Raw genomic sequence first — 27824 nt, 5'->3', positions numbered from 1 at the left:
ATTTTATTGACAATAAACCCAACTAAATACACTGGATTCAGGTGGGTAGCTGTGCTGGTCTGAAGCAGCAGAACTGGAGTCCTTTTAAGACCAACAAATGTTAATTCTAAGTATAAGCTTTCACGTGTGTGCATGCCTTTTCAGGTACATCCACTTGTATGATACATGCAGACACATACTTCTTCAGATGCATGATACATACCAATACACACTTCTTCCGATTCATTGCACATCTCGGAAGAAGTGCACATGCAAATGAAAGCTTATACCGAGAATTAAAATTTGTTGGCCTTCGAGGTGCCACTGGACTCAAACTTGGTTCTAAATATTTATTTATTTATTATATTTATATACCACCGAAGGCTCAGGGCGGTTTACATCAAGCTGGAACAATACAAATAACTCAGTTTATAACAATACAATAGGCTAGAGTAGGGCTGTAAATACAGTTGGCTCAGGGTTGCTTGGTCCATCACAGCACAAATGCATGATTCTAATGGCACCTTTAAGATTTAGTTCTTTCAATCCCTTTTGTCGAAGGGAGCCATCTCCTTGGGATACATCAGAAGCAGTGAGCAGTGATGCAAAGGCTTGTGCTGAACTGAAAACTGTTGAGAGCTTTTTGGGGTGCTGTCCTTCCTACCGGTAAGTGTTAGTTTCTTTAGCACCGCTAGTGAATGGTCTGTGCATTTCTCTTGAGCCAGTGTCAATTTTATATCTGGTTCTTATTGCAATATCAATGGATGTTTGAAATATAGGAGGCCAAAGTGAGAAAGTATGGCATGCTTCTCACCATGCACGTACCCCCACCCTCTGGCAGACATTTACAAAGTGTGCTGGATAACTGTGGTTTGCAAGTGGTGTGTGTGTGAGGGGTAGCTATTCAGCTGTTCTAGAACTCTATGGGAAAACAGAGGTGGATATGACCTCACTTGCTTTTCCAGCAATATCAGTTCCCCAAAAGCAAACAAGTTCCCCAAAAGCAAAGCTCTATCTTGTCAACCGGTTGCTAAACTCAGTAGACTCTTGCTCATACTGGCTGTTTTCCATCCCCCCAATTGTATTATCCAGCCCACTCCTGAGCAGATGCACTCTGTAGCCTCCATCCATCTAGTTGCATCAGTACCTGTGTCAGGAAGCATCTTCTAGCCAACAAGACTGAAATAAACCACTTTGGCTTCTAAACGGAACCAGGAACCTGGTGGAGAACTTCACTTCATTTTGCATGGATCACAGTAAAGATAGAATTTTACCAGTCACTGCCTCCTGCTGCCTGTTCGGCTGGGGAAGGAAGGAAACGGCCCGGACCTTTACCTGTAGCAGTAGCATCTCTGCCATAAGAAAGCCGTGTGGGGTGGTTCTTTGAAAGGGACCTGCTACTGCCCTTCAGAAAGAGGGCAAGGGGTGATCTCTGCCACTAGGAAAGCCACAAGACCTTGTAAGGCCACAGGGCCTTGGCAGCTACCTACCAGCCCATATCTGGCCCTTTAAGGTTCTAAGGGGTAGGAAAGTAGCCATCTGAGATGTGTTGCGCTTAATGATGTTTAGTTAACTTTGGACACTTCTCTAAGCACATGCTATATATGGATTGTGGAAGCTGGGCCCAGGGGAGTGGGCTTGCCTTGGTACAAGTCCATAATGTTGTAACTGCACTCCCTTGCAGCTGAGTCATTTCATTTGCACAGTCAAGATGGGATTTCCCGAGACAGTTTTATGCAATTGCACAACTGAACAGGTTTGGAAACGCACCAGAGGAGGAAAAGATCAGGCAAGCTGTTACAATGCGCAGATGTGAACAGGACTTTGTAAGAAGAGTTGCATGCTAGAGGAGGGTTCACACGTATGTTCCCAAATCTGAGAGTTGCCTTCCTCCACCCAGCTTAGCAAGCGCAAGGCTATGGATGGAGTGTGTGTTCACTCTTCATTGCCTTAAGAGATTCTCACAGTATACTGGGAACAAATGGAATCTGATAACAGCACTACTAAATATTATTAGTTCTGCCACCTGGCAGTCTTCACACAAACACAAGAGAAGCCCTGCTGGACCAGACCAATGATCCATTTAGTTTCATACAGGGGGCCAGCCAAATTAATTTACACCCTGCCCTTCTCCCAGTGGGGACCCAAAGCAGTTTAGGCCATTTACCTCTCTTCCGTCTTATCGTCTCAACAACCCTGTGGGATAGATGAGGCCGAGTCTGACAGGCCAAAGGTCAAACTGCAAGCTTCCATTGCAGAGTAGGGAGTCAATCCTGGGCTTCCCAGAGCCCAGTCGAACACTTGAACCCAGCTTTTTCAACCTTTTGACTGAACCCCTGAAATATCTTCCAGGCTTCAAGGAATCCTGGAATTGGTGCCAAGCCCGTTCAGAGATGTGAGCACAGAAGATGTCTTCACTGGCAGTCTTCAAGCAAAGGTTGGATACACACTTTTCTTGGATGCTTTAGGATGCTTTGGGCTGATCCTGTGTTGAGCAGGGGGTTGGACTAGATGGCCTGTATGGCCCCTTCCAACTCTATGATTCTATGAGTCTATGTAGGAGCCAGCCCATCAAACACTCATTAACCATTTTCCCATTACGGAGAAAGCAACTAGGTCTGAAGAGCAACAGAGAAAGTGGGCTCCAGTGATGTCAACGGCCATCAAGACTTCTGGGAAAGTCTGCGTAACCTATGGGAAGCTCTTGCATATCCCCAAGGTTATGAAAATACCTGCTTTAACCACTACACCAGGGGTAGTCAACCTATGGTCCTCCAGATGTCAATGGACTACAATTCCCATGAGTCCCTGCCAGCATTTGCTGGCAGGGGCTCATGGGAATTGTAGTCCATGAACATCTGGAGGGCCACAGGTTGACTACCCCTGCACTACACCACACTGGCTGCAAAGCAGACACAGAGGCTGGAGCTTCCTTCCCCCCGCAGCTGGTTGCCTCCCTCAGCACTTGGGAGAGGTCCGTGTCCTTACTATGGACACTTAACGGATTACACACTTAGGATGCATTTCCTTCATGTCAATCAGGCTTGCATTTGTAGAGATTGGCAAAATGTTTCAGAATGAGACTCAGATACAACACTTGTTTAAGACAATGTAGATGATGGCATGAAAACGGCTTGTAATTTAGAAGGGGAAAATCCGCGGGGGTGGGGAGAAGCATGGTATAGCTCTGTCTCTTCAGATTTCGTAAGCTAAGCAGGGTTGGTACTTGGAAGGGAGAACACCAAGGAAGACTCTACGAAGGCCTTGGCAAACTACCTCTGCTTCTCAGTGGCCTTGAAAGCTTATCACTGGGGCTGCCATCAGCTGTGACTTGTCTGCCCTTTACATACGTCCACACCCCAGACCATGAAGACAAAAAATGGCTCTTGCGCACCATCTCTGCTCAGCCTGCTTTGGTGGAGACAGATGGGACTAGCGACAAGTCTCTTTTGATTGCTTCTTTCCACAACTGGGAACGTGTCTGCCATTAATCACTAACCTTAACATCTTTATGACCCCTATGTTTTTATGAACGACAACTAAACCCTAAGGACAGATTTTGTAATTCGGGGAACTATCCAATCTTCATCATCATGCTGCGTATTTGTTGTGACACTGTTTACTAATTTACTACTCATTTACTCTCTCCTTATAGCTGTACTCCTATGATTCTTGTTCCATTGTCTGAGATAGTGTACATGCACACGAAAGCTCACACCTTGGGGGGGAAAAAAAACCCTTGTTGATCTTAAAGGTGCTTTTGGGCTCACATTTTGTCCACCCTGCTTTAAGGCATTCCCCAAACCTCCCTGTTCCATTAACATGGGACACCTGCACTGGAGCCTATTGATGAAGCAGGCTAACTGCTGAGATTTAGTGGAGTCAGCCACTGCAGAAATGCATGGGTACCTTTATTGAAGCCTTTTGCATCTCTGCTGTGCATCTGGTGCAGAAAAAGCATTCAGCAGTGCAGCTGATAAAGTCCCACGTTGCATGACTTCCAGAAATGAAGGCATGGATGCATTCAAGTCTCCAATGCCAAGCATTCCTATTGCAATACACCACATGCCTTGATGGGGCAGCTATTGATTCCCCTGCACATACTGCAGGTAAGTCAGGTGGCCGCAGCCTGGCTCCATAACGTCCACAACGCTGGCTCTAGGAGCCTGCTTGGTGTGGTTAAAGAGGGCCGGCTTCTAACATGGAGAGCCGGATTTGATTCCCTGCACCTCCACATGCAGCCAGCCGGGTGACCCTGGGCTCCTCACGGTCCTATTAGAACTGTTCTCACAGAGCAGTTTCTCTCAGAGCCCTCTGAGGCACCACCTACCTCACAGGGTTTCTGTTGTGGGGAGAGGAAGGGAAAGGTGATGATAAAGATAGTGAAAAGCGAGGTATAAAAAGAAAATTCTTCACTTCTTGTTCTTCTAAAATGGCCAACCAAAACGGTGTTTCTGCAGACTGATCCAAAAAGCAATATCAAAATATTTTGGGTAAAAACTTTATTATACATACCGAACATTGCCACTAATTGAATAGTCAATGAGATAATAATTTTAGTTATTTACAGAAGTTGACTGGCCCATCAAGCTTACCAGACACCCTTTCCCACCCCCCAATCAGTGATCCTGGAAAACAAGAGTTGCCGGCTAGAAATCAGAATCGGGGGATAATCTCAGTTCCGCATAGCTGAGTTGCAAGAGTCAAGCTGTACATCTGATTCCAAGCTCAAATCCTCATTATTGACAAGAGGAGGCTGACCAAATGCAGGAGAGAAGCCGATGACCGACTCAAAGTGAGCAAGGGGGGGGGGGAGTCACCGAGACGCCATCTTGTAGCATCTGCCTCAGTGGGACACTTCCTACAAATTAAGGCAGATGCAGGGGATATTCGTGGAAGTACAGAACATTAAATTACAGGACCACAGGGAAACGTGATGGGCAGTTAATGGCAGGGTCTTCCTACGTAAGCCAAGAGTTCTAAGATCAGCTGGGCCCTGGAACAGCACACCATGAACCTCAGGCAAATGGGCAGAGGGCAGGAAAACAAAAAAACCAAACAAAAAAAAATACTTTGACCAAGATTCAATCGTACTGGAAAAAGCAAGAAAGGTTTAAATGCAGTGATACGGGAGAGTCCTTTCAGAGCCTGGGAGGAGACAGGCTCATTCACGTTGCTCCATCTTCACTTTCGGGGGCCTCAAAAAGGTCCTGTTTTTCTTCTCTTTTTTCCCTTTTGTGTTTGCCTGGAAGTTCCTCCAGCTGTCAACGCGGCCATCCCGACTCTCCTAGATGCAAAGCAGACAAGAGAGGGGATAAGGGACGAGGGTTAGGAGACCTGAGCTTTCATTTCCTGCCTTCGTCCAACAGGAAATTCGTTCTAAGAATCACCACTGAGGATAGGAGACAAAGCACAAATCAGTCAGCACACGCAGAAGTGCTTGGGGTCTCGGCAGGGGCTACTTGGTCACAGACTTTACAGCCTTACAGTAACAACTGGCAGATGGACTGAAACGAAACACGAATCTCCAGCTATAAACCATTTGCCCTACCCAGATCCCCCAGGCCGGGGGTAGTCAACCTGTGGTCCTCCAGATGCTCATGGACTACAATTCCCATGAGCCCCTACCAGCGTTTGCTGGCAGGGGCTCATGGGAATTGTAGTCCACGAACATCTGGAGGACCACAGGTTGACTACCCCTGCCCCAGGCGACCTGGATCTTGTCAGACTTTGGAAGCTAAGCGGGAACGGCCCAGGTTAGTACTTGGATGGGAGACTGCCGAGGGAGCCCAGGGCTGTAACACAGAGCCAAGCAACGGCGAACTCTCTTTGCTCATCTCTTGCCTTGAAAACCCTACAAGGGGCTGCCCTAACTTGGCGGTGACGATGGCACTTTGCACCGCCACCATAAACCATGGGCTTCCCTTTTGTGTCTTCTGCCCTGCCCGGCCCGAACTTCCACAATTCTGCAGGGCCTGCAAAAGGGAGCTCCTCCACCAGGCATTTGCATGAGGCCAATCGATTCAAAACATCTGTTGGTCCCCCCTCCCAGCCGCCCATCCATGACTGACCAATCTGACCTGTCCAGGAATTGTCATCGTTATTGTTTTGTTAATAATACTGTTCTGTCTGCCATGTTATGTTATGATTGTGTTATGCCATGTTATGTTAGGATTGTTATTTATTGCATTGCTGTAATATCCTATGTAAGCATTCCACAACATTTAATGTAAACCGCCCAGAGCCATAGAAAAGGGCAGTATAGAAATATAAGCAAACAAACAAATTCTGTCCCAAAGTGATCACACCAAGCATTTAGGTTCCTGTTTCAATCTCCTGCCTTTTGTTATCTTGGCTCTTGCAGTCTGATCCCGCTTCACCCAATTTTTAAGGATTCCAACCCAACTACCTCCATCACAGCTTCCTTTCCTGGAGCAAGCATTGACTGCAGGTCTTACCCCCCCATCCCTTTCATATAGAAAGCAGTGGTTCTCTGGCTCTGCTGCTTCGAGACAAGAGAACAAGCAGAGACAACCCGTCAGCCGACGATGAATAAACAGAAAGAAATTCCCCATTTATAAGACAGTTACCTTTATGGAGATTTTATACTAATAGACCCAAATTATATGACTTAAAATATAAAATATAAGGTATATAAAATATAAGAATTAAATAGTGGGTTGAAGACCTTGTTTGTATCCCTGGGAAAAAAACCAATTCAGAAATAAGTTTACTGAGGAAGTAAAATACGAAAACTCGTTCTGAATAAAGCTTTTTGCCATCGCCAGCTTGGAATTTCTTTCTGTTTATAGAGACAAGAGAACGGCAAGTCTCCGAGACGTTGCTCAAGTTGCCTGATGTGAACTGTAGACATCCGTTGTTACGACTAGGGCATCTTACGTAACTGAGATTTCCTGGCGCCACCACACAGATGGCCAGACGAGCACAGGCTCTCTGGTATGCCAAGATGACCTGTGCAAGTCAAATCGGTGGAATTCCCACTGGGAAAGGTTCCAAAGGAAGGACATAAGTGAGGGCACCTATATACCATCCCAGGAACAAGACTCTGGCGTCTCCAGTTGAATGGCGAAGGGTTATGGCTCAATTGATAGTGCATCTGCTGGCATGCAATCACTGGCATCTCCCATTTAAAAAAATAATCAGGTAGTAAGTGACATGCCCTGACCTGGATAGCTCAGGATAGCCCAATCTCAGAAGCTAAGCAGGGTTGGCCCTGGCTGGTATTTGGATGGGAGACCTTCAAGGAATGTCAGAGTTGGGACGCAGAGGCAGACAATGGCAAATGGCCTCTGGTAATCTCTTGTCTTGAAAACCCTACAGCAGAGGTAGTCAACCTGTGGTCCTCCAGATGTGGTCCTCCAGCGTTTGCTGGCAGGGGCTCATGGGAATTGCAGTCCATGAACATCTGGAGGACCACAGGTTGACTACCCCTGCCCTACAGGGTCACCATGCGTGAGCTGTGACTTGACAGCAATTTCCACCACAGTAGGTGAGGTGGAAGACCACTATCTGAGGGGCTCGGTTCTAAGCAGACAATACTAAACTGGATCTAATTCACTTGTATGTGTTCAAAGGGTCCCAAGGACTGGGAAAAAATTCCATCGGTGTCTCCAAGAAGAGACTGCCAGTCAAGAGCCGACAAGATCAAGCAAGACCGACTTGAGTTGGTATAAGGTGCCCCCAAAGGTTCTTACTTTCTACTGACCAGAAGAAATTCTGTTTAGTCAAGAATGCTCCAAAAGTGTGCCCTGGGTAGAGCCAAAGGTCAGTAATGGAACACAAGCTTTGCGTGCACAATGTTTCAGGTTCAGTCCCTAACATCTCAGGCAGCAAGGCTGGGAAAAGGCCTTAATATATGGGCAGAGAAGCTGCTGGATAAAGACTGCTTCACATCCTTCCATAAGGCACATGCTTGAAGGGATCAAAAATAAAAGAAGCCACCAGAGGACCTTCTTAGACCTTCCCAAGGCCAATCTGGAGAAGGGAGAGTTAAAATTGATGGGAAATGCTTTGTGGCGGCAACCCAAGCTATGTGAAATCAATTGGCAAGGGGGGGGGGGAGCAAACTAAGCTCCATAATTCTCTCAAACTCTGTATGCGGTCAGTTTCGGTCATGAAGCGTTCTATGTAGCCGTTAGTATGTCTCTCCAATAAACTCCTGAACGATCTTTTCTAAGAAATGCCTTCTTGGGGAGAATTGCCATGTGACATGAGACGACCAACTTGGATGGAATTTTCTCTCTAGCTAAGCGAGCTTTAGAATTTGAACCTTAAACTGTCCAGATGGGTTGGGCAGAACAGGCAGAGCTGCGTGGGACCAATTACCTCGAAGTTCTTCTGCCACTCTCGCTCACGCTTGGCTTTCTCTTGTGCCTCAATTTCCTCTTCTCTCTGCCGCTTCCTAGAACAGAAGCCAGGGAAGAAAAGTTAACATTACCTTCCCTGAGAACAAAACTGGACTGAGGGATGCAGAACGCTAGACACCTAAGCTTAGCCAAGGGCTGGTTTTAAGGATCAGCTGCGGCCCCTGTAAGGGAGATAGGAAAAAAATTCAGGAGATTAATTAGAGGTCCCCTTACGAAAGGAGACAGGAAGTATTAGGGGAACAGATCTTCAAGTATTTTGATACTTCCCTGCTATATCCAAACTTCCTCCCACCTTCCAATTTGGATTGTGTGCCTTTTTAACAGACGCAGCATCTTGTCTACTACCTTTTTATCTGGCCGTAGTGCTGTATTAAATACATTCGAGATTCTCTGCGACCATATTAAACTCCTCAACATATGAGGACAAGAAAGCAGCTCATTAAATACAGCAAACATTACTTTAGGGCCCTGAATGATTTTGCATGCAGCATGAAGGGCACCCGTTTCCCACTGTTTTCTAATAAAATATATTTTAGTATGATATTCTGGCCAACAAGACACCTGCGCCCTTTCCATCTAAAACCCACCAGAACAACCACTGGCTAAAAATAGTTTGGATACAAGAGATGGACTCTGAAACATGCACCAGTCACTGGGCCACTAGGCTGAAATGTGCTGGGCTGCAGGATAAAACTCCGTACAGAGAGACACCTAGAGGAGAGGCTCTTTGATAAACCAATAAGTCTGACTTTCAAAGCAAAGGGAGAGAGTAAATAAAGGCACTGTGATCTCTCAGCCTACAACGCTGGTCAGACACACACAGCCCTCTAGCGTCACACTATGCATGTTGCAATTCTAAAATCTCATCACCCAATTTCTTGCTAGGCTGGATCAGACAATATGGTCTCCATTCACTTCCCTGGCATTTGATGGAAGTGGGGGTGAGAATTTGTTCTGCCTCTCTGCCTGTTTAGTGTGCTTGTCCTGTCCATGACTCAACAGTCATTTAGAAAAAGAGTTGGTACTTATATGCCGCTTTTCTCTACCAGAAGGAGTCTCAAAGCGGCTTACAATCACCTTCCCTTTCCTCTCCCCACAACAGACACCCTGTGAGGGAGGGAAGGCTGAGAGAGAGCCCTGATATTACTGAAGAAGAAGAAGAGTTGGTTTTTATATGCCGCTTTTCTCTACCCGAAGGAGTCTCAAAGCGGCTTCCATTCGCCTTCCCCTTCCTCTCCCCACAACAGACACCCTGTGAGGCTGAGAGAGCCCTGATGTTACTGCTCAGTCAGAACAGGTTTATCAGTGCTGTGGCGAGCCCAATGTCACCTAGCCAGCTGCATGTCGGGGAGAAGCGGGGAATCAAACCCTGCTTGCCAGATTAGAAGTCTGCGTGCCTAACCAAGCTGGCTCTTACACTTAACATACGTATATTAGAATAACACATGCATCAAACTGAACTGTACAACAGCTCTTTTATTCAAGCACTCCCTCGCAGGGCAATGCATCCCTAACCTAACCACCAAAACCTATAACTGCATAGGCCAAAAACACACGCAAACCAACAAACCTACCTACCTTTCATGCATTTCTTTTGCTTCTCTTTCTTTCCTTTTGATTTCCAGTTCAGCAAAGAGCTTCATCGTCTGCTTGTAGACAGCTTGCTTGAACTGCAAGAAACATGGGTTTAGAATAGGTGGTGAGGACCTATTTGGAGCTCAGCATCTGCCAAACAAATTCCTCTCTCACAGACCGGGATCTCTTCCGCAATACAGTGGGAGTAGACAGAAATATCACAGGTTGAGAGATGAAATGGCACACCTTCCTGCTACCAGGACATATACCAAAGTCAATTTTAAAATTCTGACGCACAGGCAATTGCAGACACATTTTGGCTCTCTGGATAGCCCAGACTGGGCCTGACCACATCAAGACTTGGAAGTTAAGCAGGGTTGGTTGTGGTCAGTATATGGATGGGAGACTGCCAATGAAGTCCAGGGTTGCTGTGCAGAGACAGGCAATGAGCAACCACCTGTTAAGGGGCCAGCTGCAACTCATCAAGTTTGCTGATGACACCAAATTGGGAGGACTGGCAAATACTCCAGAAGATAGAGACAAAGTTCAACAAGATCTGAACACAATGGGCAAATGAGAACAAGATGCAATTTAATAAAGATAAATGTAAAGTTCTGCATTTGGGTCAGAAAAATGAAAAGCATGCCTACTGGATGGGGGATACGCTTCTAGGTATCACTGTGTGCGAACGAGACCTTGGGGTACTTGTGGATTGTAAGCTAAACATGAGCAGGCAGTGTGATGCAGCGGTAAAAAAGGCGAATGCCATTTTGGGCTGTATCAACAGGGGCATCACATCAAAATCACAAGATGTCATAGTCCCATTGTATATGGCACTGGTCAGACCACACCTGGAGTACTGTGTGCAGTTCTGGAGGCTTCACTTCAAGAAGGACGTAGATAAAATTGAAAGGGTACAGAGGAGAGCGACGAGGATGATCTGGGGCCAAGGGACCAAGCCCTATGAAGATAGGTTGAGGGACCTGGGAATGTTCAGCCTGGAGAAAAGGAGGTTGAGAGGGGACATGATAGCCCTCTTTAAGTATTTGAAAGGTTGTCACTTGGAGGAGGGCAGGATGCTGTTCCCATTGGCTGCAGAGAAAAGGACGTGCAGTAATGGGTTTAAACTACAAGTACAACGATATAGGCTAGATATCAGGAAAAAGTTTTTCACAGTCAGAGTAGTTCAGCAGTGGAATAGGCTGCCTAAGGAGGTGGTGAGCTCCCCCTCACTGGCAATCTTAAAGCAAAGGTTGGATGCACACTTTTCTTGGATGCTTTAGGATGCTTAGGGCTGATCCTGCGTTGAGCAGGGGGTTGGACTAGATGGCCTGTATGGCCCCTTCCAACTCTATGATTCTATGATTGACAAGCACTTGCCAGAATGTGAACAGCCGTTTGCTAGACATCAAATTGCATCTTTTTCTTATAGAGCAATGGTTCTCAACCACCGTAGCTCCGCGACCCCTACAGCAGGGAAGATTCCAGAGAGAATGCACATGCGCTGCTGCTCCTGCTGTAGGGGTTGCAGAGCTATGGCGGCCGCATGGTGCTGGCCTCCTCCGCGCTGGCTTGGAGCTCACTGAGGTGGTGCAGAGAAGGCTGGTGCCATGCTGCTGCCGCTCCTGTAGTGCTGGCCTCCTCCATGCCAGCTCGGTGAGCTCCCAGGCAGCGCGGAGAAAGCCAGCGCCATGCCACCACTGTGGCAACCCCCCCGGGAAAGGCCGAACGACCCCTTGAGGGGTCACGACCCCTGGGCTGAGAACTGCTGCTATAGAGCACATGAAGTAGAGCTAATTCTTCCAAACGACAGCGTTCAGAGGCACTTTATGTTTAGTGTATTAGAAGAATTTTTTTAAAGAAGCTACTGAACACCACTGTTGTAAAAAAAAGAAGAAGACGACAAAACACATCCGGGATAGCCAGGTAATCTGTACCTTGTCAAAATGAGTCTGGCATTACCTATTTAATAACACCACCTCTTCCATCTTTTCTGTTACTGACCCATCTCCCCCTCCCACATTCTGCTTGCTCTGTTATCAGCCCCTCCCATTAGCACCTCCTTCCTGTGGCCCACTGGGAAACAGAGGCACATGACTCTAGACTCTCACAGGCATCTTTCAAGAAAACCTGGTTTCCCTTTTTTAAAAGATTAGCATTCCAAAAAGTCAAACACAATAAAGCTTATCTGCCAGTGGCAAAATTAACCCGCAAACAGAAAGAGGAAGGCGGAAGTGCTCTCTGTCTCTCTCTTTGGAAATGGGAGCAATGGAAGAGTAGTGACAGAGCACTAACTTTCTCATCTCCAGTTAAAGTAGGGATTCCCAATGTGGTGCCCACAAACGCATTTCCTGTGCCTGCCAATGTTAATAGGAAGTGGTGGTGCCAAGTGAGGCAGCAGCCCAGCAGGGCTTCTTATTGGCTACTGGAGATCTGATTAGCTGTGCAGATTAAAATAATGCTTTATCTGCACCAGCTGCCTTCAGTTTTGGTTTTATTTTCTCTTGCTCCTCTTTCGCAGTGAGTGGATTTCTATTTACTTCCCTTGTCCCCTAGAGAGAGAGAGAGAGACAGAGAGAGAGAGAGAGACAGAGAGAGACAGAGAGAGAGAGACAGAGAGACAGAGACAGAGAGAGACAAGAGACAGAGAGACAGAGACAGAGAGACAGAGACAGAGACAGAGAGAGGGGGGGTATGTTCTAGGCCTTATATCCTGATCCCTGCCAACCAAATATTGCAAGTCAACTTACTACTTCTGGATCGTCCTCTTCCACATTGGTTGGCTTGCTTTCTTTCTTCAACTGCTTCTTTTTCTCTTTCACCTAGGAATAAACGGATGCACAGAAAGCTCAGCAACTTGACAGATTGCTCCTCAAGACTTATACACCGCTTTCTGTTTAGGCTCATTTCTGAATCCTCACAGACATCATTTTAAAGGGTCTAGCGTGAAGCCCTCATCTGATCACTTAGTGGAAAGCTAGAGTGCTTTAACATATTCAAGGCAAGGAAAACATCCTGGCCAGAGCTTGTAGTTATTCTGGGGAAAAAAGAAAATGAGACCTGTGGGGCCTTAAAAGCTCACATGCTAACTGGGAGGCGAAGAAGAAAAAGAAGAAAAAATAGGAAGCACTGAGTCAAGGCATCAGGAAAATTTGGAGTCAAGAACATAAGACGTGCCCAGATGGATCAGACCCAAGGGACCACCTAGTCCAGCATCCTGTCTCACACAGGGGGCAACCAGCTGCTCTGGAGGTTTAACAACAGGACATACAGGCCAAGGCCTTCTCTTGATACTGCCTCCTGGCACTGGGAGTCAGAGGTTTACTGTCTCTGAACATAGAGGATCTCTTCCATCACCATGGCTCGTAGATACCAATAGACCTCTCCTCCATGAATCTGTTTAATCCCCTTTTAACGTTATCTTTAGAAAGTTATGGCTTGTGACGTTCAAATGTATACAACAAGCAACAGGACAACAGCAGCATCGGGGGATAATATCTTCTTCCTCCTTCTCTGTTAATTTGTACGCTTGCTGCAGCAGAAAACAGCTTGGTCTCAATGGAGTCCTTTCTCAACGGAATAAAGCTTGTTGATAAATTATACCCCAGCAGTTTTTTCTGTGTTTTAGCTGGCCAAACTGTGGCTCTCCAGATGCCCATGGACTACAATTCCCATGAGCCCCTTTACAAGCTTTGTAAAAATGAATGTGTGTGGGAGTCAAACGTATAATCCACTAATAGAATCACCGAGTTGGAAGGGGCCAGACAAGCCATCTAGTCCAACTCTCTGCTCAATGCAGGATCAGCCTAAAGTAGTGGTCCCCAACCACCAGGCCGCAAAGGCCCTGGCACCGGGTCGCGGCTCCCTCTCCCCGCCCCCCCCGCAGAAAAAAACTTCCCACGAAGCTTCTTACTGTGGGAGGGGGGAGAGGGAAGTATGCGCCATGCACGGCCGAAATTGCGCATGCGCAGCACTTTCGTGCATGCGTGTGTACGCGGCCGGGCAATCGCCCTCCCTGCTGCCGCCAGTCCCCAGCCTCAAAAAGGTTGGGGACCACTGGCCTAAAGCATCCAGGATAATTATGTCCAGCCGCTGCTTGAAGACTGCCCATGAGGGGGCGCTCACCACCTCCTTATACCAGGGGTCCCCAACCCCCGGTCCGCGGCCCAATCCCGGGCCGCCAGGTCCGCGCCTGCCTTCCCCCCTGCAGCGAGAGGGGGGGAAAGAGGCTCGCACGGCAGCCGGCACGGCAGGCCGGCGCGCTAGCGACGCTAACGCGCACGCGCGGAACTGCCACGCATGCGCGTTTGCGCCCCTGGTGGCCAAAACGCGCATGCGCGGCAACTCTGCGCATACGTGTTAGCGCCACCTGGTGGCCAAAACGCGCATGTGCGGCAGTTCCACGCGTGCACGTTTTTGAGCAACTGTGGCAGCCGGGCCGCTGGCTCTCCCCCACCCCCGGAGGCAGTCCCCGATCAGATGAAGGTTGGGGACCGCTGCCTTATACAGTTGATTCTACTGCTGAACTAGCTTTTGGAAGCCTAAGCAGGGGGAGAGCCCAGATATTATCATTCCTCTATACCCAATGTATTTATGGACATTCTATTATGTGATACACTGAATGATAGAAGTACAGTTATATATTCACATCTGCTGATAAGCCCTTAGTACTGTGACTATATGAAGCTGAAATGATATATTTCCCTTACTACAAAATTTCTGATTTCTCTCTGTGTCTCAGAGGGCAGCTGTGTTGTAGAGAGAGCCTTCCACATGTAGACACTGTGAAAGGTTTGTTTAAGCAAGGCCCCAGTTCTGTGAACTCATTCAAAACAACCCCTCCCATCTACTGGACAGGATGCTGATCAAATGGGTCAGCGGTTTCCTGGAGAGACCATAGCACCATGTCAACACATAACAGGGGGCACTGATCCCAGGCTGGGATTCTCTCATATACATTCAACTTACAATGCATAGTTTCAGGAATGAATGGAATACAGAGCTAGGGCACCCCAGTTTGTCAAAGCAATGGGGACTTACATTTTATACCTGCCCTCTCTATGGATCTCAAGTTATGACTTATTCAGCCAAAAAAATGCATTTAGGATATACCGGACACCACAGTGATTCTTTTATAAAGGGCTGAATGAAGTGCCTAATTGCTGGTTCTGGAAACTCATGGGACACGTCCCTTAAACATAGGCTGTGGCCATGTCCAGTAATTTGTATTTTTCTGGAAGGAAATTATTATTCATACTGATTATGTAATAGAATATTCACTGAGTTGGGAGGGTACTTATGTATTTCCAAACTACCTGCCCAGTTCCTGGAGGCTAATCAGTGGTCAAAGGAAATGGACCCTCTGTGCTCTTACTTTGGCTAAAAGACCTGCATTTCAACAGTGGCAAGATAAATGCCTGTAAACCAATGGACATGGATTCGCTCTTTAGATATCTGGAAACCTTTTATAGAAACGTAGGTGTAGATCTGCCACCAGTTTTGTTACAGTTGCTGGATTTCGAGGGTTTTTTCCTCTTCTTGTCCCCTGCACCCGCCAAATAAATACATTTTAAAAATTAAGAACAGTCTACTTACAATGTGCTCCACATATTCCTTCCCGGCTTGAATCACGTCCAAAGCTCTCTTTTTCTGCTCTTGGTCCAGCAGCAGCTTGTACGCTTTGTCAACAGCTGACAAACCAAAGATTTCCATCAGCATATTCAACAAAACCTGAAGAATCTACATTGCTTAAGTGACTAGAGCTCAAAGCAAATTAAAACCACCACCCAGAGCTGCATTCGCTTTTAGAGATGCAACGGAGAGAAGGCATCAATCTTGCTGGCTCTGACAGCACAGCTAGCCAACTGTATCTATACAATGCTGCTGCCTGGAGTTTTCAGCACAGAAAAGTAACAGAAGTACCTTCGAATGCCTTCTGGGCTCTTTCAGCATCATCTTGGTTTTTGTCGGGATGTACCAATATGGATAACTGTATAAAAGAACAAAGTTTGAGTCCAGTGGCACTTTCAAGACCAGCAAAGTTTAAATCTGGGTGTTTTGGTGCATGCACACTTCATCAGATACAGATAAAGAACATAGAACATAGAATCATAGAGTTGGAAGGGGCCTCATGGGTCATCTAGTCCAACCCCCTGCACTATGCAGGACACTCACAGCCCTATCGCTCATCCACTGTAACCTGCCACCCCCTTGAGCCTTCACAGAATCAATTACAAATGGAAACAATTACAAATGGATCCCTATTGCCAAAGGGGAAAAAATAATGTATGACATTACAGCAACAGGATGCTCCCTCCCGTGAAGCTTCGTTAGTAAAGTGACCTTAAACACTTGCAGTTCATTTTTCTTTCTCACAGGTGAATGCTTTCCTGGACCTTCCAACTGCCTTATAAATATGGCTTGTTAATCAACCAGCTTCCTTCACCCTGTGGACCTGTTCAAGTGAGCTTATAGCTTGTGTATAATGAAACAGTGTGTTTTTTGCAGAGACTAGGAAATGACATCTTTTTTTTCACACTTACTCTCTGTAAGCTCAGCCCATAAGCAAATGTGAAATGAGTACTCCAGTCAGCCATGCCACTACTCTTATGCATACGACCTATCACTCAGGTAGAGCAAACAACCACCTGGAACCTGGCTAAAGTGTGATGATGCTTAAGAGGGACATGGTGCTGTTGAGCATGCGTTCTGGAGAGACAAAAGCCAACTTCCTTTTTCGATTGCACTGTGTCCAACTTCACAGCCAATGCCAGTTTCCTTGACAGGTTCCTCCCACCCCATCTAATTTCCCATTAACCCAGAAGTATAGAATCATAGAACCATAGAGTTGGAAGGGGCCATACAGGCCATCTAGTCCAACCCCCTGGCTCAATGCAGGATCAGCCCTAAGCATCCTAAAGCATCCAAGAGAAGTGTGTATCCAACTTTTGCTTGAAGACTGCCACCACCTCCTTAGGCAGCCTATTCCACTGCTGAACTACTCTGTGAAATTTTTTTTTCCTGATATCTAGCCTATATTGTTGTACTTGTAGTTTAAGTAGCTTCTCCTCTGCTCAAAGTTGAGTCACAATGCCCTCTTCCAAGGCTTTTTACCCTATTTGTTTAGAGTTACAAACCTGACGGAATCGCTTCTTTATTTCTTCATCTGTAACTTCAGGATCCAGCTGCAGTACCTAAAAAGAAATCATAGCTGTGTCAGCCACAGTTCCAAGCGGTTTTACGTCTATAACTTCAGAAGATTTTCTCAGGCAAAAAAGAAAAAAAATTCCCTAATAGACATTATTTTGGCAACAATTTACTATCAAAGCACCTATGTTCATCTTCCTAGAATTATGTCTTTGGTCATATCAACTCGTGGCACACCAGGACCATGGAATTTTCAAAGCAAGAGATGAGCTGAGATGGTTTGCCATTGCCTTCTCTTGCAGAGCAACCCCAGTCTTCTTTGGTGGTCTCCCCTCCAAGTATTGACCATGGTCCATACTGCTTAGTTTCTAAGCCAGTGGTTCTCAACCTTCCTGATGCCACGATACTTTAATACAGTTCCTCATGTAGTGGTGACCCCCAACCATAAAATTATGCAAGGGTTCTTTCACAGAAATTAAACCAAAACTGACCAAGGGCGTGAAGATTATAAATTGGGCTTTTCCCCCCGGGGTTTCTCAGTTCACTTCTGCCTCTTGTCCCACCATGCCAATCTCGCTGTTTTCCGCTGCTCCAGACAGGCCAACACTCTATCTTGATCTACCCCACAAGGCTGTTGTGTGGATGGTGCCCCCCCCCCAGCCAAGCTGCTTGCCCTGCCGCAACCCTGTGAAAGGGTCATTCAACCCCCAGGTTGAGAACCACTGTTCTAAACGCTGATGAGATCAGGCTGGTCAGGGTTATTTAGGCTGCTATTTGCAGGATCAGCGTTGTACAAATGAGCAATCCAGTGTCTGCCCAAAATGCATTTTAAATCACTCGAAAAATTATCAGAAGGTGGAGCAGGACTGTAGCTTTAAGACAATTCTTACTTCAAATGGGTTCAAGTTAAAATAGGATGCTCCGGGCCTGGTAAGCCTCTCGATCTGGTTTTTTGATGTTAGAACAGAGTCTCGCTTTTCTATTTGTTTCACCTGCAAAATAAATAAATAAATAAAAATCAGGACCTTTGTTAATAATCAGATCTGTGTAAGACTGAATTGCTTCACAAAAAGAGAAAGTACCGTATTTTCCGGCGTATAAGACGACCGGGTGTATAAGACGACCCTCCAACATTTCTACTCAAAATATAGAGTTTGTTACATTACATTACAGTACTATGGGCAGCTATGAAGTGCACCCGGCGTATAAGACGACCCCCCCCCCACTTGGAGGCATATTTTTCAAGGGAAAAAAGTAGTCTTATACGCCAGCAAATACTGGTATATATTGAAGATATCTTGAGAACAGCACAGTGCAGCCCAGGCCGTGGCTATATTTTAGTGGCATTAACACGTGGACTGGGGTAATTCGCCCGGCAGCAGTGTTCAATCCAATTATGTGTCTTCTGGAATTTGACATCACACAATGTATGTTTTCTTAGCATGGGACTCAATGCAGGCAGAGATGAGAGGTGCAAAACACTTGAAACGGGTATTAATCAAATTCAGCATCTCTGCCCTCCTTCAGCCCGCAAATGCCGGCTCTGAAGTGTGCTGTCAATACCTGATGAACCTTTTGACTCAACGCTTGACAATTTTACTGAGGCCCGGGGGGCGGGTAGTTTACTCCTCTACTCTCAACCACTGTCCTAACGCTCTCTGATCGCTATGGTAATGTTTAAACATCCCTTCAAAATAAGATACAGACACGCCACAACAATGAACATAAGGAACATTTTATTTTCATGGAAATTTTAACTCATGACAATGACAAATCAATGGGAACCCTGAGCGCTTGTTTCTCTGCAACGAGGTAGTCCCATCTGGGAGTGATGGGAGACAATGACACCCGAAGTGTGTTGTAAAGGGCCGGGGGGGGGGGGAGAAGGCATCCTTCCTTCATGTCCCACCTCCAATTAGCCGAAGGACCACATGTGGTCCGCAGCCCACAGTTTGGGGATCATTAGTGTAGAGAATAAAATTAGTCATTATAAAAGAAGTTAAAGGTGTTTGGTTTCCTTCTGGCGGGCTTGAATCACGTAGGAATACATAGTAGTACTTAAAACACCTGTGTTGGATTGTGGGTCTCTTCAGGACTTACAATGCATTTTATATCCATTTCCTTGGACATAAATGTGGACAGGTTAAGCTTCAGATCCAGAACTGTGTCCTTAACTGTTATAACTTTAAAAAAACAACAACTGGCCCTTCCACCAAGGATGGCCCATATGGTGGTCTGCCCAAGAACTTGGGAAAGAAACAACCCGCACCAACCACTTTCTAAATACTGTGGATGAACAAGAACCTTAAATTCAAGTTGCTCCAGACATCTCTATTTGTAAAATGAAGATTGGTTGTCCAGAAAGGACAGAGGCAGAGCTAATGCAACTGAGGCTTTATGTTTATACATGCTTAACTGATAATAAGCTACAGTAAGTACACTGGGATTTACTTCTGAACAAAGACACATCAGGTCACACCACAAGCCTGTCATGGATTTGCTCATGCTAACGCTTCTATACGCAATCAAGGTCTTTGCTTATCCTCCACTTTTGCCTTACTCTAGGACACTGGTGGATCAGGACTCAGCCCAAATGGGTCACATTAGTGTTTTGGTTTGATTTTGAATTTCTACAGAATCTCACTTCTTAAGGGGAAAAACTGAGAAAGTAGTTTAAAAAAATCAAAGAGGACAGGAACCAAGCCGAAGAAAAGCTGTCATAAATACCCTGTCGAAAGGCAGGATAAAAACAAGATGAGTAAAAATGCTGTGTGTAGCACAGAAGTATATATATATTTGCACATAACATATGCCTATTATGGCCCCTTAAGGCTAACAGATTATAGCACTAGGCTTTAGTTTACCTAAAAGAAAAAAGGCAAAATAGAGAGAGAGAAACACGTAGAGTAAAACATTCATCCATAGCAATTGTGATAAATAAATATTTAGCTGAAGCAAATCCTGTGCTTCTGCCAAGTAAATGTAACTCTCCACAAAAACGTCACCATCAGCTTTGGCTTGGAAAAAGCCAGAATATATGTTTTAACCTTTAAAGGGCCTCAAGAATATTCACATGTTTTTATATTGTGAATCTTCTTAAGTAGACCTTTGGAAAACAGCTACATTCATGAACTCCTGATAAGATATATCCTGTGCTTAAAAAAAAAAAAAAAGGAGGGGGACCTATTTAACCGCAACAGAGGTAACTGATGACATTAATGGGCAGTCAATCTGGGACAAAAAACAACAACAAACCACTTCACATAATGTGCAGCTAACTAATTTTACAAGTTAGTTGCACATCACATGAGGCAGTACTTTTCTGAGTGATATTACCAAAATCAAGCTGGCACCTGAAAACCTAGCAACATGTATTCCAGCGTCAGTTTTAGTTAAGCAAAGTTCGCTTCCTCCATGGAAATTTATGTATGTTTATCTACTCCGCACATCTGATGAAACGAAGTAAGCCCACGTTGGAATAAATGCTGGTTTTTAAGGTGCTTCTTTGATTTTAATTTTTAAAATTAATTTAACAATAAAAATAAAAGATTTAGCATATTGTCTAACATATCATGTTTCAGCCAATTCTAAAATTAAATCCAAGCTTTCATTAAATTCTTCTAGTGGTCTTCTGGTCACCAGGTTGGTGAGCTTGGCCATTGCAGCACACTCTCTTAACTTCTCAAACCAAGTGTCCAGATCAGGTAGTTCTTGCTCTTTCCATCATGCTGCGATCAAAAGCCCAACGGCCATTGTTACATGGAAGAATTCTCTATCATATACAAGCAGATTCTCAGTAAAAACACTTAACAGCATACATTTTGGATCCAATGGAAACTTAAGCAATTTCTGTATTTTCACATGAATATTTATCCAGAAATGTTTAACGCTCTCACATGTGATAAAAAGAACCAATGGCCTTATTACATCTTCAACAGCTTCCATCATACTGATCAGACATTTTACTTATATCTTTGGGTGACAAGTACCATCTGTAAAACATATATCAATGCTTCCTCAATAGCTGATCTTGCATTGAGCAGGGGGTTGGACGAGACTATGTAAATGTTTCAAAATGTTTTATGTAAACCGCCCAGATCCGTAGAGAAGGGCGGTATAAAAATCGAAATAAATAAAATAGTTGACATTTCGTTAATTTTATGTTTCTGGACCAGAGCTGCTCCCATACATAAAATGTTACCTCTTTCCCAAAATTCTGCATCCACCTCACCATGCAGGTGCCTGCTCTGCTTTAGTATCTAATTCTAGCAAATGCTTGTATACCCTTCCCAATAAATGGGGTTTATTCAGCAGTACTTCTGATTCAAATTCAGTCAAGTATCTTTCCATCACAGACTTTTAAATCTTCTTTCATCTTTGCCACTAATTGCATGTGGCTGGACCAATCCACTTGCTGGCCTTCTTGCTTCATCTCCTGCCAGTCTTTTATCTATCTGGGTACAACCACCAAATCTTCATATTTTATGAAGTCAATCTTCTTTTGCAGCATTGCATAGTGAGTTTTTGTCGGGGATTTTAAAGGGAAAATGTTGGGGCTAATCCTACCTCTATATTTTCTCCAAATCCTTAAGGTTCTCATCACATGGTGACCTTGTCGCACTTGTTCCTTCTCACTCAGCCAAAGAAGATTATGTAGACCTGTCCCAAGGCCTACTTTCTGCCTTGTGGCTCTCTCATTCAAACAGAGATCCCAACAGGTCCTACAATTTGAGATTGGGAACATTTAAGACCCCCTTTTTTGGTCACCCTGAAGCTGATCCTGGATCTTTTATAGTTCCAAATAAACTTGTTCAGCTGCCTCTGCCATTCTTGTTTGTCCTTATCTTTGGGCAGGTTTTTAAGGTACCTCTTGATTCCTACTATTATTTATAGATTAGGAAACGTGTGGAACTCAGAGCAGAAAGGTGTGAAATAGGTGCTTAGTTTTAAAGAAGCAAGACAAGCTCATGGTCATTTTTATCAATGATCTGGATGAGGGGGTAAAGGGACTTCTCAATAAATTTGCGGATTGGGAGTAATGAAGATCTGAACACACTGGAAGTGTGGGCAAATGAGAACAAGATGCAATTCATTAAGGTAAAGTGTAGAGTTCTACACCTGAGTCACAACCATGAGAAGCATGCATAGTGGATAGGAGATACACTTCTGGGTAGCGTTGTGGGTGAATGTGATTTTGGGGTACTTCTGTACTATAAGCTAAATATGAGAAGACAGCGTGATGTGGTGGTAAAGAAGGCAAATGCACTCTTGGGCTGTATCAACAGAGGCATCACATCAAAAGCACAAGATGTCATAGTCCCAAAATGGAGAGGGTTCAGAGGAATGCAATGAGAGTGGCTTGGGGACCAAACCCTATGAGGAAAGGTTGCAGGACTTGGGAATGTTCAGCCATGATTACTGTCTTTAAGTACTTGAAAGGTTGTCATTTAGAGGAGAGCAGGGAAATGTTCCTGTTGACAACAGAGGATAGAACCCACAATACTGGATTTAAACTGTGTGGAGAACAATATCAGGAAAAAATTTCCAGTCAGAGTAGTTCAGCAGTGGCATGTACTGCCTAAGAAGTTGGCGAGCTCCCCCTCACTGGTGGTCTTCAAGCAGCAACAGGACAGCTACTTATCATGGATGCTCGAGGCTGATCTTGCATTGAGCAGGGGGTTGGACTAGTTATGATTCTTTGATTCATGATTCTATGAAAGATTTAATAATGGCGAGCAGCCACGATGCTACATGCAGGGGCAGCATAACTCTAAACGCAGACTAAGCCTAACAAGAGATCCAATGTTTTATTTAGTTGGAACGCTAGAGCGGGGGTAGTCAACCTGCGGTCCTCCAGATGTTCATGGACTTCAATTCCCACAATCCCCTGCCAGCAAATGCTGGCAGGGGCTCATGGGAATTGTAGTCCATGAACATCTGGAGGACCACAGGTTGACTACCCCTGCGCTAGAGGATAAGAATCCAAAGATCACATTCAGTGGCTAGGTCTGGCTGCCTGGCAATGAAGCTTGGGAAAGTACAGCTAGACATAAGTTATACCGCCCACACCTAAATAATAACACACTTCACCTGTTTTCGTGAATCAGCTTTTACCAATTTAGGCAACGGTTTTGCTGGGTGTCCTACTCTGCAATGCTTTTCCACGACTGCTCTGGGACCGTAAAAGAGTCAATTCCGATTCTAACGGAAGAGGATTAAAGAGCGGGGGCGAAGGGAGATCTCGCCTGGTCCGAAACCCCCACCGCCTCCCGCGACCTGGGCCGCTCCTCGCCCCAAAAGCCAATTCCCCTGATTCCAGCCGCCGAGGCAACGGCCGGGCCGGGCCCTCGGGTCCTTCTCTGGCCCGGAGGGGAGAGGCCTGGGCGGCAAAGGAAGCCCTCCTCGCCTGCGGCGAAGAGGAGGAGGGCGGAAGAGGGCAATAAGGAGAGCCGGAGAGAGGCAACAGAAGCGGCGTCAAGGGGTTTACGGATCCTGCTCGGTACCTCGGTGTAGAAGGTGAGAAACGCTTCTTCGGCAGCACCGCCCGCTTCTCGCTCGACCGGAGCCGCCATCTTTCACGTCACGTGACCCTTTGGCCCCGCCCACTACGGGGCGCGTCCCGAACACGTCATCGAGGCAACGTCGTCTCTCGCTCCCTCTCTCCGAATCCCCCTTCTTCTTCTATGACGACTCCCGTTCCACAGTTCCTTTGAACACTTCCGGTTCCCGATCGACTCCGTTTTCCACTCGAATTGCCAATAGACTTTCACGGCGTAAGGCCCAACGTAGAGTCGAGAAACAGGGCTTCTACTTAAGAGAAGGTGCAGATACCCGTGTTGGTCCGAAGCGAAATCCGTCGGCCTCCCGCCAAAAACACACCCCTTGTAATGGCTGCAATTCTGGTGGTTCGTGATACTAAGGCGGGCCAAAGGAAGCTTGTGGTTTTTAATCGGAAGTTTAAAGGCAGTGGTTTTTGTCAGTTCGTATGTTTCTAACGGCATGGGCGGCTTTAGGTTTTCAAAGTATCATAAAAGCCGGGTAGGGCACCTTAAAGAGCCCGATTAGCACACGAAGTGCACTTTCAACTAACTTTAGAAGTAGATTATCCTGTTCCACACAGGATACAACCCAACTGCAAAAGCACCTTGAAAGGACTTGGCCCAACATGTGCATAAGGGCCTAGAGCACCTGATACAAACGGGAGCGCATAAGTGCCATGTATTGCGATTCCAACAGTGTTTTAAAGAACGGGATTGTTTGCCATTCCTGTCCTCGGCACAGCGACCCTGCCATTCCTTGATGATCTCTGGAGCGCATTTTAAACCTCCTCTGCCAAGGGCTTTTTCGACCTCCACGCCACCATCGCTAACTTCCAACCTACCCAAGCCTAAGGCAGCCCAAATGTGGCTTTCCAGAGGTCCATGGACTACAATGACCATGAGAACGGTGCTGGCAAGGGTCTCATGGTCATTATAGTCCACCGACCTCTGGCTAGCCCCACTCCTGCCGCCCTACGCTGCCTGCCACGCCCCCTCCGAACGAACGTCGTCCACGCGCCCTCCTTCTCGACGCTCTGATTGGCTCTTGCCCTGTCTCCTCCTCTTCCGCCGTCACCCCGGAAGCAGTCGTCCGCGTTGGGCTCGGCTGCTTCGCTTCCCCGCCAAGGACACACCTGAGATGGCTGCGGTGGGGCTGGTGCTGAGGGGCAGTCTGCGCGGGGCCCTGGCCTTACCGCACCAACAGCGGGCCTGGAACGGCTCCGGCGCTGACCAGGTACGGCAAGGCCCGGTTCCCTTCCCTGAAGGCCGCGGGCGGGCGGGCCGTGGCGGTGCTTGTCTTACTCCCGGGCCTGGAGGAAGAGGCGAGCGCTGCTGGGCGTGAGGAGGGTGCCGAGGCGGCCGGGCTGCCCCTCCTCCCTCCTACCCTTTCCGCTCTTCCTTCAGCTAGGGGAGCTGGGCAAAGGCGTGGGCAAAGGCGGCGGCGGAGGTGGATCGGTCCGCGAGGCCGGCGGCGCCTTCGGGAAACGGGAGGCGGCCATGGAAGAGCGCTATTTCAAGTACGTACTTGTTCTCGGCGAGCTAGGGCAGCAAAGCTTTTGGCTGTGCGGTTAAGGCTTTGAGATGCAGCAAGGAGCCTGTGTATTTTTCTCTCTATTCCTCTTTGTTTTGAATAACTTGATTATAGAATATAGGCTGAGAGCCAGCGGACAAGGCCTTCGCAGAGACACTCTGCTGTATAGACAGCTGTATGTTAGTTTGTCTTTGAGATGCCTATATATGATTGGCAAACGCTCTAGTTCTCTTCGCCTTTAGAGAAGCAGAACCATTCACCAATCATTTATCTTTTCATCCATTTATGATGCTGGTAATCTCTTTTCAGGAGTAATTTAGATTCTTATGTGTTTTTTTAAACTGTTGCGAATGGTATACTATTCTTTTATTTTGATGCAGATTGTAAATTACACTGATTTGTTGAACATTATATGGTTCTACTCTCCAATTAGGAGTTTCTTTCAGTAAACTGTTTTTTGAGCCTACACAGAGTCATTTGTTTACTTGATACTCAAGGATTCAATTTGTTATTGCTGCAGTAGGCTACTTAGCCCTTAATTTCCCCCCTTTTTTAGGTCAGTCACTTAGTTTAGTATTTGTTACTCTGCTGATGCCAATTAAAATATAGTGCCTCTATACTAGTTCAGCTCACTAGTTCATGTAGGCCAATCAGATAAAAAGAAGTCTTTTCCAACACCTGCTCTTGACATACTTTAAAAGGGGATGACAAGGCATTTAACCCAGAAGTTTCTTCCACACAATCTCTCACCTGGTGGTTGGGTGAGGTTCTCTCTGTTTCTTGACACCTAATTGTTTAATAGAAGCTTTGCAAAAGCACTGAGAACTGGAGATGCCTAGTCCTTTCTCAAACTTGGCAGTCACTGGTTTTTCCTATTTTGGTGCCACTACATTGTTGTGACAATGTTGTCTGTTGTGGGGAGAGGAAAGGGAAGGCAACTGTAAGCTGCTTTGAGCCTCCTTCGTGTAGAGAAAAGAGGCATATAAGAACCAACTCTTCTTCTTAAGCATGGGGGCTTAACATTTACACATTCTGTGGGTTTAGAGGCCTAAGGGTTATAAAACAATATTGTTTACTCAAGACAAACATTGCTTGTATATTATTTTGTTTTAGTTTTTCTTATCAGAATTGTATTTCAGAACACTATTTCTTCACCAAAAGTGATTTAGAACACACACACATATATTTATATTACAAAACATGAGAGAACACATGAGAATTAGGGGAAATGCTTGTCATTACAGTTATCTTGCTTCCACTTAAGATATCACATTCCTAAACAAGGTTACTTGGTTTGCAACCAAATTCAGTAATGCATCTGAATAACAGCATTTAGGACTTGTTATTATAAACTGCAAAACAGTGTTCCGCAGTATCAGATGTGTCCCCCTCCAGGCACGTTGCAATTTGCCAAATGTTTGACAACTTTTTCCTTTTTTTGTAGGAATAAAAATAATCCACTGCCCGTGATTGGTATTTTGCATTCAACCTGGTGGGTCATAGCCTAAAGATGTGCTATGAGAATACAAAATACAAGGGTTTATTGTATTTATTATTTATTGTTATTCAATTTATATCCCACCCCTCACTTAGGTCTCAGGGTCGGGATATAATTCTGTGGTCAAGGCTTATGAAATAATGTTGCCAGCCCTATTGCATTCTGCTGTAAGGGCCAAGCATGTTACATTAAAAGAACTGATGGCCTCGAGTCCAGCCCATGAAAGATTGCACACATGGATGTAAAAAGTGGACTGCCTACAGTTGTCATAACATAAATCTGGAATAGCTGTGCTGTATATCTAGCTGCATTTGTATGCACTTCACTGCATCCTGTAGGTGGCTTTTACCTAAGCTTTTTTTTTTTTTTAACTGATTTTCCATGGGAATTAATACCATACTATTACAGGGAGAAAGAGAGAGAACAGCTGGCTAATCTGAAAAAACACCATGAAGAGGAAATTAGTCACCACAAGAAAGAAATAGACCGTCTGCAGAAGGAAATTGAACGTCACAAGCACAAGATCAAGAAGCTGGGAGATGACGATTAAGTGGCTGGGGGTATCCTTGTCAGCACGTTTTCTTCTGGCATCACTTTGGAGATGGAGATGTCAGATGACAGTTGGGAACTCGCCATTATCACAGTGTGCAAATTGTGAAATAAAATTATCTACTCTTCCCGAGTCATTGTATTCACTATGAAATACTTGTTGCGTGCCTGTTACATTTCATAGTGTCTTTCAGTGGTTTGCTATATACTTAATTGCCTTGACCTGGATGGCTTTTGCGGCCGATTTGCTTGCGGCCTGGGAGGTTTCTTACTGGGGGGGGTGGGGAGAGGGAGCCATGACCTGGCACTGGGCTGCGGCCCAGTGGTTGGGGACCACCAATGTAGATGATGCTTGAGGCAACTTACCAACGCGTGGAAAAAGCAATAGCAACATAAGAGTCATAGAATCAGAGTTGGAAGATACCTCCAGAGTAATCTAGTCCAACCCCCTGCAGAATGACCTTCCCACCACAATTCCATGTCCTGATGATGCCCCCCCCCAAAAAAAAAAGGCATCACTGGCCAGTCTGGCCTAGTCCCAAAGTGGTGATCGTCGTTTTCCTGGGCAAGGAAGGGCCACAAGAGCCATGCGCTGACACAATCAATCCCTTCTGCCCACC

General features: G+C 45.9%; 2 protein-coding genes and 1 long non-coding RNA gene across 3 annotated transcripts; 2 read left to right on the top strand and 1 right to left on the bottom strand.

Moving 5' to 3' along the window:
- Positions 1–544: 544 nt before the first annotated feature.
- On the top strand, positions 545–7973 carry LOC143837381 (uncharacterized). Its single transcript, XR_013230966.1, has 3 exons — positions 545–645; positions 2332–2416; positions 7575–7973. It is a non-coding gene; the product is annotated as an uncharacterized LOC143837381 (long non-coding RNA).
- On the bottom strand, positions 4467–23742 carry DNAJC8 (DnaJ heat shock protein family (Hsp40) member C8). Its single transcript, XM_077337111.1, has 9 exons — positions 23591–23742; positions 17978–18079; positions 17078–17134; positions 15864–15930; positions 15537–15631; positions 12692–12763; positions 9945–10036; positions 8326–8401; positions 4467–5266 (listed from the first exon to the last, which is right to left on the bottom strand). The coding sequence occupies exons 1-9, from the start codon at positions 23657–23659 to the stop codon at positions 5144–5146; spliced, it is 753 nt and encodes a 250-aa protein (XP_077193226.1). The 5' UTR covers positions 23660–23742; the 3' UTR covers positions 4467–5143.
- Positions 23743–24672: 930 nt separating this feature from the next.
- ATP5IF1 (ATP synthase inhibitory factor subunit 1) lies at positions 24673–27337 on the top strand. Its single transcript, XM_077337112.1, has 3 exons — positions 24673–24860; positions 25031–25143; positions 27064–27337. Exons 1-3 carry the CDS (start codon positions 24765–24767, stop codon positions 27203–27205), a joined length of 351 nt encoding a protein of 116 aa, XP_077193227.1. The 5' UTR covers positions 24673–24764; the 3' UTR covers positions 27206–27337.
- The last annotated feature ends 487 nt before the right edge of the window (positions 27338–27824 follow it).

Source organism: Paroedura picta, chromosome 5, assembly GCF_049243985.1.
Source record: "Paroedura picta isolate Pp20150507F chromosome 5, Ppicta_v3.0, whole genome shotgun sequence".
NCBI lineage: Eukaryota > Metazoa > Chordata > Lepidosauria > Squamata > Gekkonidae > Paroedura > Paroedura picta.
Note: the sequence above shows the minus strand (reverse complement) of the source record. Positions and strands in the feature narration are given on the sequence as shown.